Source organism: Cynocephalus volans, chromosome 7 (genome assembly GCF_027409185.1).
Source record: "Cynocephalus volans isolate mCynVol1 chromosome 7, mCynVol1.pri, whole genome shotgun sequence".
NCBI classification, from domain to species: Eukaryota; Metazoa; Chordata; class Mammalia; order Dermoptera; family Cynocephalidae; genus Cynocephalus; species Cynocephalus volans.
This window is the reverse complement of record NC_084466.1, coordinates 96896511-96911588: the sequence shown is the minus strand read 5'-3', so window position 1 is coordinate 96911588 and position 15078 is coordinate 96896511. Positions and strand designations below refer to the sequence as shown.

At 38.2% G+C, this 15078-nt stretch overlaps 1 protein-coding gene and 1 pseudogene across 3 annotated transcripts in view; one reads left to right on the top strand and one right to left on the bottom strand.

Moving 5' to 3' along the window:
- Positions 1-15078, bottom strand: part of MICU1 (mitochondrial calcium uptake 1) — a 269066-nt gene that overhangs the window by 121954 nt on the left and 132034 nt on the right. For all 3 annotated transcript variants that reach the window (XM_063102252.1, XM_063102253.1, XM_063102254.1), the window contains one exon: positions 3124-3206. In XM_063102252.1, coding sequence (XP_062958322.1) covers positions 3124-3206 — 83 coding nt within the window. The remainder of the gene's footprint in view (positions 1-3123; positions 3207-15078) is intronic.
- LOC134382404 (sorting nexin-19-like) lies at positions 4928-9039 on the top strand (annotated as a pseudogene).

The window sequence follows — 15078 nt, the reverse complement described above, 5'->3', positions numbered from 1 at the left end:
AAGTAGTGAAATGACAACAAAGAGTTTTACATCTGTATCCAGAACGTCCTTCAAAAAATAACAATAAAACAGAAACATTTTCAAAGCAAAAAAAATTTTTTAAATGCTATCTGGTTACAAGTTTTCCACATTTTATGTGACACAGTACAATACAGGGTGAGTATCCCTTATCCAAAATGCTTAGGGTCAGAAGCATCTCAGATTTCGGATTTTTTCATGTTGTGGAATATGTGTGGATACTTAACTGGTTGAGCATCCCTAATGCAAAAATCCTAAATCTGAAATACTCCAATTCTTTGAGCATCATGTCAGTGCTCAAAAAGTTTCAAATTCTGGAGCATTTCAGATTTTGGATTTTCAGATTAGGGATACTCAAACTGTATTAAGTAGACTGTATATATTTAAGAATACATGTTGTAATCTCTATAGCAAACACTATAAAAATAATGTGAAGAGGTATAGCTAAAAAGCCTGATTTAAAAAAAAAGAATTCTGTTTTAATTTAAGAGTGGTCAAGCACAGTAGTGAGAAGTGGGGAAAGAGCAGAACAAGGAGTTCAATTGAACTGCAATGACTATGAACAATCAGTTGAGGTAATTCACTACTTTTGGACCAGATTAAACCAAATACTATTGAATTAAAAAGTTTTTATTTAATCCCAAAGAAGGCAGGAACAGAGGAACAAAAATCAGAAAGAACAAACAGAAAACAAATGACAAAAATAGTAGATCTAAATATAACCAAATCAACAATTATGTTAGATATTAACAAATTAAATACTCCAATTAAAAGGTAGAGATTGTGAGAATGGGTAAAAAAGCAAGCCCCAGTTGGAGTCTTATATTCTGTCTATAAAAGATGCACATTAAATACAAAGACACAGATAGGTTTAACATAAATGGGTTACAATGCAAATAAAGCACCAGAAGGATAGAGTTGCTATGTTAATATCACATAAATTATACTTAAAGAGTATTACAAAAGATAAAGAATGACATTACATAATGATAAAAGGATCAATTCATGAGGAAGACATAACAATCGGAAATGTGCATAGAACCTCTAAATTCATAAAGCTAAAACTGACAATTAAAAGGAAACAAGTAATTCCATGATCATAGTTGGAGATTTTAATAACTCCCTCTCAACAATTGCTAGAATGACTAGATTAAAAAAAAAAAAATCTGTAAGGACATAGACTATCTGAACAACACTAAAAACCAACTCAACCAAATTGACACTTACAGAACGATATACTCAATAACTACAGAATACATACATTAAAGACCAATTATATGCTTATCAAGACAGACTGGTCCATAAATTGGTCTCAATAAATTTAAAAGAATTAAAATCATGGAATATTTTTTAAGCACAATGAAATTAAATTAGAAATCAGTAGCAATAAGACACCTAAAAAAGAAAAAATAAAAGAAACCCCACACAAATATTTAATTTCCAAATATTTGGAAATTAAAAGACATACTTCTAAAATCCATGGATCAAAAAGGAAATCACATGGTAAAATAGAAAATGTTTCAAACTGAAAGATAATGAAAACATAACATATCAAAATTTGTGGAATACTGCTATAGCAGTTCTTAGAGAAAAATGTATAGCTTTAAATGCTTATATTACAAAAGAATAAAATCCCCAAATCAATGACCAATAATACCATTTTAAGAGGACTGAAGAAGAAGAGCAAAGTAAACTCAATATAAGTAGAAGGAAAGAAATAAGAGCAAAAATCAAGTAATTAGAAAACACACAACCATAGAGAAAACAAAGCCAAAAGTTGGTTCTTTGAAAATATCAACAAAATTGACAAATAAAATTTTTCAAGTGATCAAGAGAAAAAGAGAAGGAACATAAATTATCAACATCAGAAAGGAAGAAGTGGCTATCATTACATATTCCACAATCATTAAAAGAATAATAATTAAGGAATATTATGAAAAACATTATGCTAATAATAAATTAGACACTTTAAGGAAATGGGCACATTTCTTTAAAAATATAGATCTGTCGTGTTAGACTTGAAATTACATTTAGGTTTTATTTGATGGACTGAAGAAATATTCAGGCAGATCAGAAAGAAGGCAAAACAAGTATTCTATGAAGGATTCATGAGCCAAAGAACAGAGTCAATGAGAAAAAACTCTAATTTCTGAAATTTAGAAAAGCATGAAGTGATGATATATTTCTCATTTCAGGGCTGCAAATAAGACTAAGTTTAAATCATTAGTATATCACTAAAATAGACTGAGAAGGATGGAAAGTAAATTTTTTTAAAAAGAGCAAAGTAAGTTAGTTCTATTCATATTCATCTGGGACCTCCTGATAATACTAGTAAAGTGCAGGATTATGGAAAAGTGAAGATACAGGTGGACTCAGAGTGCAAATATGCATAAGTATCTCTAGGTATTTTGAAACACTTGTCTCTGTGCAGTTTCTTACTTTAAAGATATAATGTACCTGATACTTTCTCCCACTTCTTGGAATATTTGCCCCTTTCCTCATTTTGAGAATACGAAAAATTCTTTTTCCTACACATATATTTTTTCTGTTTTGAAATCACTTCTGGAAATCATAATAATTGTAGCTGGAGAGGGACCATGGCTTCCTAAGGCAAAAGTTTGGTGAAAATGTAATCTCTTTCCAGGATTCAGAAGAAACTGTAAACATCCATGGCTGGAACCTACCATAGCCAAAGGTGTGGTACCATTTTTCCCTCTCTTATAAAAATCCTTTAAGAATCTATGTAATTCATCCTCATATTCTGGAACTGCCTGGCATATAGGAGCTTTTTCATAAATGTTTATTGAATATATGATTGAATTGTCAAAATTTAGCCTCCCAGCTAGAGGTACTGTAGTCTAATTCATGTTGGGGACTCAGCAACCTTGACCTCAATCACATACTCAAATAACTCCTTACATTTAGAGTAAAAACAAACAAAAACAACCCACCAATTCAAAGAAGAATTCTGAAAAATGACATATTAGGTACTTCAAAAATTAGAATAGCCTCTCAGTATACTGACTAAGCAAGAGTAACTCCAAGGCACATGAAAATGTATCTTAAATATTAATGTATTTAAAGGAACTCTCCAGGACAACTTGCCTGTTCGAATTCTTCCATGTCTACTTCTCCATCTCCATTCAAGTCAAACATCTTGAAGGCAATTTCGAAATTTCTCTGAGGAGCTACAAGTGGAAAGGGAAAGAGGGAGGAAGAGAGGAAGGGAAAAGAAAAATATTTAGGAGGCATCGACCAAAAATAAATAATTTCATTAAGAAAAACAAATGGTTAAATAACAAAATGTAATATCCAAGTCACAAAATGACACCATATTTATCTAGATCAACCCTTTAGCAATACTCCTTAACACCAAAGGAGAATTTTACTGTGGCCAGAAAAGATATACTTGTCTATTTTTGTGTTTCAACATCTTTTTCTTAAACACTTCAGCTTTGCTTTCTTAGACACTATCCTCTTAGCTGTATAATATTAATGTTGTTGCTCTGTTGCTTAAACATAGTATTATTTATCTGGGAAAGAAAATCTGTCTAGTGTGAGACATATAGCTGCAAATGAAGAAGTTAAAACTCTAAGTCTTTGTCTTGCCTTTAAAACAAGCTAGCCTTTACTTTTCTCTTTCTAGTCTCTCCATTAAGTCCAAACAGTTCTGTGCATGTCATTCTGCCAACAGGGATAATTTCAAGCTGTTGTCTTGTAGCAGTTTACTCGTTACCACTATAGCTCTGTGATAAGGCAGAAAAGCATACTGTAAGCTACTCAACCTCCTATTTTAATTATATCAGCTGATACAGAAATTACTGTGTAAAGTATACTTAAAGGTTAACATTAAGCTAAAGTTTAAAAAAATAATGAAAAAATGCAAATCTTGTCAAGATGGTATATTTTCTTTCTCTTAAATAATGAAAGCTCTTCAAGACTTCTTTAGCATTCTTAGATCAATCAAAATATAATTAATTTGTTTACTTCCTTCCTTTGGTGCTTCAAAATTATATAGCTCTAGAGAATAAACCAAAATAAATATCCTGCGTATCTGAATACTATTGAATTAAAATTTCAGTTAATATTATTTTTACTAAAAATAAAAAAAGTAAAGTTAATATGTAGAAAAAAAAGTAAAAACAGGCTTTGTGTATTATGTGTAATTATAGAGAGTCCATATTCCCATCTTGCTCTTGAATTTGTCAATAGCAATACCTTCTGTGCTTAAATTCTATTTTCAGATAGCCAGTCAGTTAGGCTGGTAAGTTCCTGGTTTTTAGTTGCCTGGATGAACCATGTACTTGCCAGCTTCTAATTGTTTGCCTTACTTGATATTGGCTTCTAACAGGTTTGCTGTTTGTTTGTTTGTTTTTATTCATCATTATACAATGTAATCAATTTTCATAGCCCTTTACCATTTCCCCCATTTCCCCTCTCCCTCTCCCCCTAGGTTTGCTCTTTAGGCCACAACTACAATTGCTAGAAAGAATGCAGCTGGGGAAATTAGATATTCGTATATTTATTGCCACTTTTCAAATTTTTCCTACCTGTCTGAATGTTATCTTTTATTGAATAGTTACTACGTGCAGCATTGAACTAGATAATTTCAAGCTGTTTATGATCTGAGTTTGTACTCTCAATCCTGAAAGTTTTCATTTATTTTTTAAACAGAAGAGGAAATTGGGGCTCAAAGCAGTTAAATGACTACCTCAAAATCACACAGCTAGTATATGTGGCAGAACTGAGAACTGAACTTAGGTCAACACTGACTCCAAAGCCTACAAACTTTTCACTATGCTCCATGGCCTTCACGATGAATACAGACGTATCTACAATAATAAACACATAGTCCTTATGTTGATATGTTTTGACTAGAATCAAAACAACAAAACATGACTCACTGATAATGTCAGTCTCTGCAAAAGCTGAGTTCCAAGTTGCTTTACATCAAGCAGATAACCAATATCAAAGAAACACTGCATATGTTATTATACCCAGTAGTTTAGACTTGACTGTACTAACTGGAAACCCACAGGCAACATCAGACACTGAGATAGGTTTGTCATATGTCTTTTAAATCCCGAATGTAAACCTCTGTAAAGGCACGCATTCCCTATTCTTCCCAACAGTCTCACACTTGGCCCAACTTCACTCTTACACATCATATACCTAATCTCTGTAGATACTTGAGCCTGTAATAATGGCAGACAATACGAAGCCACTGAAAGATTAAGTAGGAGAGTGACACAATCAGGCATTTATGAAGGACTTCTCTGGTGAAGGATGAGTTGGAAAAGAAGAGCCAGCCTCAGAGATGATCACATAAGCTCTTGTAAATGTTGAAAATGTGAACTGAGGTAATGACAGTAGTAATGGAGAGGAGAGAACAGATTTGAAATCCATTAAGAAGGCAAAAATTACATAACTTCATGACTAGTTAGCTGTGATGGGTTGAGAGTGAAAGGGATGACAGCGTGCCTGGCTTATACTACTGGACAGCTTACATGTCATTAACCAAGAGATAGAATAGATGTGAAAGTTTTGAGAAATAAAGTGAGTTCTATCTGCTGCATTTAAGGGGACCACAGCATATTCAGATGGAGATTTTCAGGAGACAGCTGTAATTATGAGTCTAAAGCCTAGAAGAGAGAGATTAAAAAGTTGAGAGTTATTGGCATATCGTTAGCTGCAAGGGGCCTGAAATGAAGTTGCCCAAGAATTGAGGGGTGAGAGAAAGGTGAGGAGGTTATAGATTTCAGGTGGAAGCCAATATTTAAGGTGCATGGAAAAGGAAAGGAAGCAGTGGCAGTGGAGGCAGTATCACAACATAAGGAAGAATACAGTCCAAATTAATAGAAATAGGAAAACATTTGGTGAGAGCCAAGCCAATATGTTCCTACACATTAATTAAAGCAGCATTCCCATTCCCTATTTATCCCCATGGATTACAGGATTACAGTGCTTAAAATTTTAGCTCTGTCATAATCTTTTATTCTTACTGTCCTGAGTTCCATCAAAGCATGTGCTCAGATCATTTAAACAACTGAATGAGTTATTTTAGCCAATCATAGTTAACGTTTCCTCCTACAACTAAGGTTAAATTCATTTTGCCAAAGTACACCCTGTATTGCTTGAGGTTTCTCTTTTTATCCCAGCTAAGTTACTTTCAAACAGAGTATTGCTTTATGTGGCGCTACTCAGAATGCTTATTAAAGTATGTGTGCTGACACTCAGAGGCTGTGCTCCTGTGCTTGGGCCACTGATGAGGCAAGTTGGACGGCAGCCTTACACATTCTCATTTAGGCCTCATCAGCCTGTAAGGGTCAGCCTATTCAATCTTCATCTGCTGATCATGTTAAAGCATATGAGACAAGCAAGCCGAACACCAGCTTGCTTTAAGTGAAACATGCTAGACATAATATGCTCTCAGGCAATTCTCTTGTAAACTTCCCTGTCACCCCTCAAATGCAGACTTCAGGGTAATTTTTAAATCTAGCTTGTTTAGAAAGCTTTAAGGTGTCTTCGACTTATGTTAACTCAATGTTTCTACAGAAAGACATTTATTTATTTATTTATTTTTGTTGTTGTTGTTTTGGCAGCTGGCCGGTATGGGGATCCAAACCCTTGACCTTGGTGTTACAAGGCTGTGCTTTAACTAACTGAGGTATCCACAGAAAGATTCTGAGAGAAGAATTCTTTTGAATTCTAGGCTATGTATTGGCTGAACAGTGAGTCTTTCCCTCCTGCTGAAACAGCATAATCTACTTTCTACACAATGATTTCCAAAATGGTCTTAACACATGTTGGAACTGATTAAAACAACAAGATTCTATATAATGTTCATTACTACTTATCTTTTACTTAGTTCCATAACGATCCCTGCTACTCGGATATGGAGCTGCATTAGGTCTGTTCTGGCCATTTTTATAATATTATTTTACCATTAACAATAACAATTCTAAACTGTTCACTGAAGCACATATTTTTCTACTTTGCTTTAGTAATAAGAAAAAAACCGCATCTTTTTCTATGTGTGGTAAGTCAAATAGCCTACACCAGCAACAACACTGGCTGTCTTCAGACATTCATGGCTGTTTCACTTACTGTTCTTTAATAGAAAATGCACATGACTAGGGTTCTAATTTTGGCTCTTCCAACAACATAGAATGCTTCATCTCAATGGCCACCTGCCCTCCAAGCCTTGAGGCAGAAAGGCAGCTGGAACAGGAGATCAACCACACCATCCAGATGATTATTTGGGATTTTGTGTTATTCAGTATTGCTTAGTTAAGTCAGGAGCCAGCCTCTGAGGAAGAGATGGAGGCACCCATGAAAAGGTTGGTCCGCGAGCTTTGGAGGATGGGCATGGTAGGCAGTGTGCTCTTGCCCAGAGGACTGTGATTCTATGGATGCCTGCACAGCTATATTCAGGCAAAGGAGGCCACTCCAGAGAAACAGAGTGGTCCAGAGGAGCCCTCCCAGCCTTGGGAGGCTTACTGTTGGGCTACTGCCCTACATTCTGTTGTGCACAGTGCTGAGGTCACCTACTGTGGATTTGCTGCTTCAAGGGCTAGTGCTCGAGCCCCACTAGGACTTGCATGCAATATTACCACTGAGCAATAAGCTGTCATCCTTACTGGATCCACCTTGTACTCATGGGTATCATTTCCTTTTTTCATACGTGTGTGTGTGTGTGTGTGTGTGTGTGTGTGTGTGTGTGTGTGTGTGTGTGTGTGTGTGTGTGTGTGTGTGTGTGTGTGTGTGTGTGTGTGTGTGTGTGTGTGTATTTTGGCAGCTGGCTGGTGTGGGGATCTGAACCCTTGGTGTTATAATACCATGGATATCTTTTTCAAAGCCAGATGTGATCCAGTAGAAGTGGTTAAACCACTCTGCCCGGCCAGTGCCCTGGAACAGCCCTCAGTGACCACAACTCTACTCCTGATTGTTGAGGTAGAGTGTCTGCCAGAGGTGAGTGTCCCTTCTCCAGTGGTAGCCCTGGTGCTCCCAAACTGCAGTGAGCCAGAGGGGCCTTTGGGCCCTTCTCCAGAAGTTGAGGAAGGCCATGAAGCTATAGAAGGAGATTTGGGTGAGATGTCTGAAGAAAGAAAAGTAGGCGACAACTCATCTTATTTCCTACAGCCAGATATTCAAGGTCCCCCATTCTTATGTGAAGACTCAGAGCTGGACTCTCCACTGTCTGAACTGAGCAAAGAAATCATTATGCTCATGACCCCAGGCAACTTTCTTTTTGACAGGATGCCCTGTATGCCCTAGGGGGTTCCTAGGCTCTGGAGCCTAAAGGTGGTGAGGGGTCGGAAGGCATTCAGGAAACAGAGGCTGAGGTGAGTTCAGGGACAGAAATAGACAGGCCTGCTGGTCTCCAAGCTGCACTCCTTCCCAGAGACCCAGACTCACAGCAGACAAGGAGGTAGAGCAACATGTCACCTTTCTTACAGCTTTGCTTGAAAGGCCAGAAAGGATCTGCCCCCCACCACCCTCATGCTTAGAAAAGAATTTCACAATTGTGTGAGTTCCCTTGATTCTAGTCTGTAACTGATTCTGCTTTCTCATCTCCAACTGGTCTGCCTAGCTCAGCCACCTTCAGCTTTGAGACCCTGAGTACTCCAGATGGCCCCAATGTCATCCAGAACCTTCTAATCACTGGCACTCTTATGCCTGACAGCAGTGTACTGGATCCCACCCATATGTTCTAACACCGTGAAGCAATCCTTGATGGTGATAACAGCAGTGGCCCGCAGTGCTGGCCTACCACATGTGAATTGCTGCTACTAGGAGTTCTTAATTCTGCAGACCCATCTGGAGGAGAAACCAGATCTACAGAAGTTCATCAAAAGCCAGGAGTTTCCCCAGCCCTGGACTGCCTGCTTGCTTTGCATATCTAGCCACCCTGATCTGAGGGCTTGGTGGCCTACTGGGTTGTGGAAAGGGATGGAGAAGGAGAATGCAGCATTGAGGTTCTATGCTCCCAACGTGTGCTTCAGGAGTTTTGGGTTTTAGTGCTGGAAAGCACTGATCACATTCTTTCTGAGGAAACCCTTTGCTGCTAAATGCTTTGTTCTAGAGTCTCACCTAGTTTAAGCTTAAAAAAGAAACTTACATTTCCACCTGTGCCCATAAGGTAGTGTGAGGAGTTTACCTAACTTTTCCAGATTTATAGGTTGATTACTTTTAAGTATTAAAGTTCTGCCTGGAAGGAAATCCTTGCCACCTTCTTCCTTTAACAATGGGCCTTCTTATGTGTTGTTTGACACCTCTAAGGCATAGGGAAAATAAGAAAATTTAATAAAATTTAACTCTGGGCCGAGCCTGTGGCGCGCTCGGGAGAGTGTGGTGCTGGGAGCGCCGCAGGTTCGGATCCTATATAGGAGTGGCTGGTGCACTCACTGGCTGAGTACCGGTCACGAAAAAGACAAAAATAAATAAATAAATAAAATTTAACTCTAAAAAAACCCTAAAACAATAAAAAACAAAAAAACCCTCACATGGTTACAGAAGACACTGTATTACGAAATAAATTTAAAATCAAGGCTCTCACTTTTGGTTGTGCTAGAATTATAATTAAAAATACTGTAACAACTTTCTCTTTTTTTTGGTAGCTGGCTGGTATACAACTTTCTGGTTTACCACAACTTTTAGTTTCTTACCAGTTAGTGATTTAATATACCCTGCCTATGTTTTCTGTGGTTCTGCAGATGTATACTCCCACTAAACTGTACTATAGGGGGATCAGATACACAATGTCAAATAGCATCCTGACACTTAAAACACCTAATTTATCACAGGATGTGCAATTTGAAATGATAAAAGACTAAGAAATTTTCATTGCTAACTTTGGGAATACACTATCTAGAAATTTCCTTAGTGGGGAAACAAAACAATAAGGCAATCTTAAATACCTAAAGTTCATGATATGTAAATGTATTAATTTAGTTCTTCTTAGCCTTGTTCCTTTAACATAGAATATAAAAAAAAAAATTCCCCTAGTGTATTAGTCCATTTTGTGTTGCTATAACAGAATTACCTAAGACTGGGTAATTTATAAAGAACAGAGGTTTATTTGGCTTACGATTCTGGGACAGCTGCATCTGGCATGGGCCTCAGGCTGCCACTCATGGCAGAAAGTGGCAGGTACAAGCAGATCACGTGGCAAGAGGAAGCAAGAGAGAGAGAGAGAAGATGCCAAGGTCTATTAAACAACCAGCTCTCACAGGAACTAACAGAGCAAGAACTCACTCAGGTCCCCCCCCCGCCGGGAGAGCATAACCCATTCATAAGAGATATGCCCCCATGACTCAAAAAGCTTCCAGCACTGCCTCATTGGGCAGATTTCCACATGAGTTTTGGTGTGGACAACACATCCAAACTCTATCACTTGGTGAAATGACAAATGCCAAGTGTCTCAGTCCGTTTTATGTTGCTATAACAGAAATACCTGAGACTGGGTAATTTATAAAGAACAGAGGTTTATTTGGCTTACGATTCTTGGACAGCAGCATCTGGCACGGGCCTCAGTCTGCTTCTACTCATGGTGGAAAGTGGCAGGCAGCTGACATGTACAAACAGATCACAAGGTGAGAGGAAGCAAGAGAGAGAAAGAAAAAGGAGGTGCCAGGGTCTTTTAAACAATCAGCTCTCATGGGAACTAACAAACCGAAAACTCACTCATGACTCCCCCCACCTAGGGAGGGCACTAAACCATTCATGAGGGATCCACCCCTGTGACTCAAACTGCCACACTGTGGATCAGATTTCCACGAGTTCTGGGAGGACAATTGTTTTAGTCTGTTTTGTGTTGCTATAAGAGAAAATACCTGAGACTGGGTGATTTATAAAGAAGAGAGATTTACTTGGCTTACGATTCTGGGACAGCTGCATCTGGCACAGGCCTCAGGCTGTTTCTACTCATGGTGGGAAAGTGGCAGGCAGCTGGCTGGTACAAGCAGATCACACGGCAAGAGGAAGCAAGAGAGAGGAAGCAAGAGAGGAAGCAAGAGAGAGAGAGAAGGTGCCAAGGTCTTTTTAAGCAACAAGCTCTCGTGGGAACTAATAGAGCTAGAACTCACTCATTAATCCCCCCTCCCCCAGGGAGAGCATTAATCCATTCATGAGGGATCCGCACCCATGACTCAATCAGTTTCCAACACTGCCACATTGGTGATCAAATTTTCCACATGAGTTTTGGAGGGGACAACACATCCAAACTCCATTAACAATATATCCAAACTTCATCACCAAGGATAAAGAAAATCCTCAACCATCCAGGAAGAAGCAAATTTTGTTATCAGAAAGAAGAAAGTACTAGGTTCTATCATAATTTTCCACACTTTAAAACTACAGGATAAGTTCTATAGAGCCTGGAGAGAAAACAACTATAATATAAGAATTCCATAAAAGTGAACAATCATTTACCCACATTAACAACAGAAGATACTCTCTGACACGCAAGGATTTCAAAATTATAAAATCCATATACCCTTCCTAATAAAATTCCACAAGAAACAGTAACAAAAGTCTGAAGCAAGGGTTGGTAAACTGTGACCTGTTGGCTAGCCATTTCTTTATGTATTGTCTATGGCTGCTCAGGCTACAAGGGCAGAGTTGAGTAGCTGCGACAGAGATGTTAAGGCCCACAAGCCTAAAACATTTGTTATCTGGCCTTTCAAGAAAGAGTTTGCCAACCCTTGTTAGGAGATTTTTCAGCCAACAAGAAAAATCAATCAAAATAAAGAAATAAAGACAGAAAGATGAGATAAAGTAAGGAGTGAACAATAAGTTGAGTAATAAAATCGGTAAAACAGTTAAGCTTAAATAATGATTATTAATACAATAATAATAATGGCATCTGATGTTTCGGAAATGCTTATTATGTACCAGGCACTTTATATGAATTATTTAATACTCCCAACCACCCTGTGACATTGGTACTATTAATATCCATCCCCTGTTTAATAAAAAAGAGGAAGCTAAGGTACAGTGTGTGTCCAGGGTCACAGAGCCAGGACTCAAATCCAGACAGCCTAAAACAGGAAAAAAGCAGGGTGATAATACCAGTCAGAAATAAACTAAAGGCAGAAGGATTAATAAAACCAAAGACCATTTTCCTATTGCTAAAAGGCACCGATAATGAAGAACTAATATGTATCTTTAGGTACAGGATAATACATCATCGAAATATATATGAAAATACTAGATATATATAAAGGAGAAATTGAAAAAAATTAATGTAATATCTCAGTCTTTGACATATTTTGCAGAAAATAAAATGAGGTCATGGAGACTTTATGTAATACAAACCACAAGTTCAATTTAAGACATATATATTAAATACTACATTCTAGTAAACAATTTTTTAAATTTTCAAGGGACATTTAGAAAGACTTATTATATATTAGTCTTCAACATATATTTACATATACACATATATAAACTCACATAAACTAACAAAAAAAACATGAGTAAAAGAAGAAATTGCAAATATAGCATTTTTACAATCATAATGCAATAACACAAGGTCAAAAGTGTTGCTGATATGTAAATGTATTAATCTAGTTCTTTTTTGTCTAGTTCTAGTTGTTTTTTGACATCTTTGTTTAGATGTCAAAAAAGCATTTCACAAAATTCAAAAATTAAATAAAAAGTATTCCTAGTAATCTTTTAATTTTTTCCCTTTTGTTTCTTTAAAAATTTTTTTATTTTGACATCTACTTGTACATATTCGTAGGGTACAGTGTGTTGTTTCACTACATGCATATACTACACAATGATTCACCTAGGGTAGATAGCATAGTTTAGTGACAGTCCATCACTTTTCCCCTCTACACTCCTCCCCTCCTGGCCTCTGGTAATCATTATCTACTCTCTACTTCTATGAGAACCACCTTTTTTTTTTTTTTTTAATAGATTCCACATATGAGTGAGATCATGTGGTATTTGACTTTTAGTGCCTGACTTACTTAACATGATGGTTTCCATTTCCGATCATGTTGCTGCAAATGATAGGATGCCCCCCAATCTCACTGAAGCTTATATCCCCACAATCACTGTTGAGAGTTGAAAATACTATTAAGGTAATTGAAAGGTGGGGCCTTGAAGAGGTGATTAGATTGTAGGATCATGTCGTAGTAAATGGATTAAAAGTGATGGTCAGGAGCGTGGTGCTAAGCGCTTTAAAAGAAGAGCACATGAGAGGTTAGTCTCTATCTGCTCTGCCATTTTCTGCCATGTGAGACCCCTGTGTCACTGTTGCTTCTACCAATGCTTTCACCAAATGTGTTCCCTGGACTTTGGACTTCCCAGCCTCTGAAACTGTAAGCAATAAATTTTATTTTCTAATAAATCACCCAGTTGCAGGTATTTCTGTTATAAGAAATAGAAACAGACTAATACAGAACATTAGTACCAGAGAAGTGTGGTGTTGCATATAACAAATGCTTGAAAATGTGGAACTGGCTTTGGAACTGGGTGTTGAGGAAAGGCGGGAAGACTTTGAGGAAGCAGTCTAGAAAAAGCCTAACTGCTGGTGGGAGTTTAGAAAACAAGAAAACCAGGGAATGTTTGGAATGTTTTTAAAGATTGGTTAAACGTTTGTGACCAGAATGCTTATGGAAGTATGGACTATAAAGACCATTCTAAAGAGGTCTCAGATAGAAATAAGAAGGGACTTACTGGAAACTAGGACAAAGACCTCCCTTCATATGAACTAGCAAGGAACTTGGCTGCATTCTGTTCGTGCCTCCAAATTTTATGGAATGTGGAACTTAAAGGTGCTGACCCAGGGTATTTGGCAGAAGAAATTTCTAAGCAGCAACACATTCAGGAAGCTGCATGGCTACTTGTAACAGCCTACACTGAGTTATGGCAGCAAAGACATGACATAAAGCCAGAATTTAAAAGGGAAGCAGAACGTAAAGATTTGGAAATTCTGCAGCCTGGTCATGTGAAAAGGGAGCAGAGAGCATTTTCAGAAGAAAAATGCAATGATGCTAAGTTTAGTACAGAAAAAAGGGATTATGAAGAGAGAAGGGAAAAAGCCCTTGAAGGCATTTCAGAGATCTTCAAGGCTGCGTCCTCCATTACAGGCCCAGAGGCCTAGGGAGACAGAATGGTCTTGTGGAACAGGCCGGAGATACCCTCCATGGGCTTGCCACTCAGGGCCACCTTGGGATGCTGCTGCCCACACCAGCACCCTGGCTGCTTTGGCTGCTCCAGTCATGGCTAAATTGGCCTCACTTATGGCTGGATCTGCAGCTGTGGAAAATACAAGCCAGAAGACTTGGCAGCATCCATGTGGCATTAGGTCTGCAGGCTGGCAGAATGCCAGAGCTGTGGAGGCTTGGGATCCTCCAAGGATGTGTAAAAATGTTTGGGGGCCCAGGAAGAGATCTGTCACAGGGGCAGATTCACCACACAGTCTTTGCTAGAGCAATGCCAAGAGGAAACGTGTCAGAGTTGCAGCACAAAGACCCCAACAAGGCCATGCCTAGTGGAGCCGTGGGAGCGGGACCACCATGGAGACCCCAGAATTGTGGAGCTACCAGCATGCAATGCCAGCCTGAGAGAGCTGAAACATGGCCTCAGACCAGGAAAGCCACAGAAATGGAGTTGCCCGAGGACTTGGGACCCAACCCCCATACCAGAGTGCAGAGGACAGCAAACATGGAGTCAAGGTATGTGATTCTCCAGCTTTGAGATTTAATACCTGCCTCGCTTGGTTTCAGACTTGTTTGGGACCTGTTACCCCTTTCTTTTGGCATATTTCTCCCTTTTTGAATGGGAATATGTACTCTACGTTTGTCCCACCATTGTATCTTGGAAGTAGATAACCTGTATTGATTTCACAGATGGGACTTTGAACTTGGGAGTTGAAACAAGACTTTGGGGACAAAATGAATATATCTGTATGAAAAAATGACATGCGTCTTGGGGAGTCAGGGGCAGCATGCTGTAGACTGAATTCCCCTCAACCTCACTGAAGTTTAAATCCCCACAGTAACTGTTGAGGGTTGAAAATCTTATTATGGTAATTGCAAGGTAGGG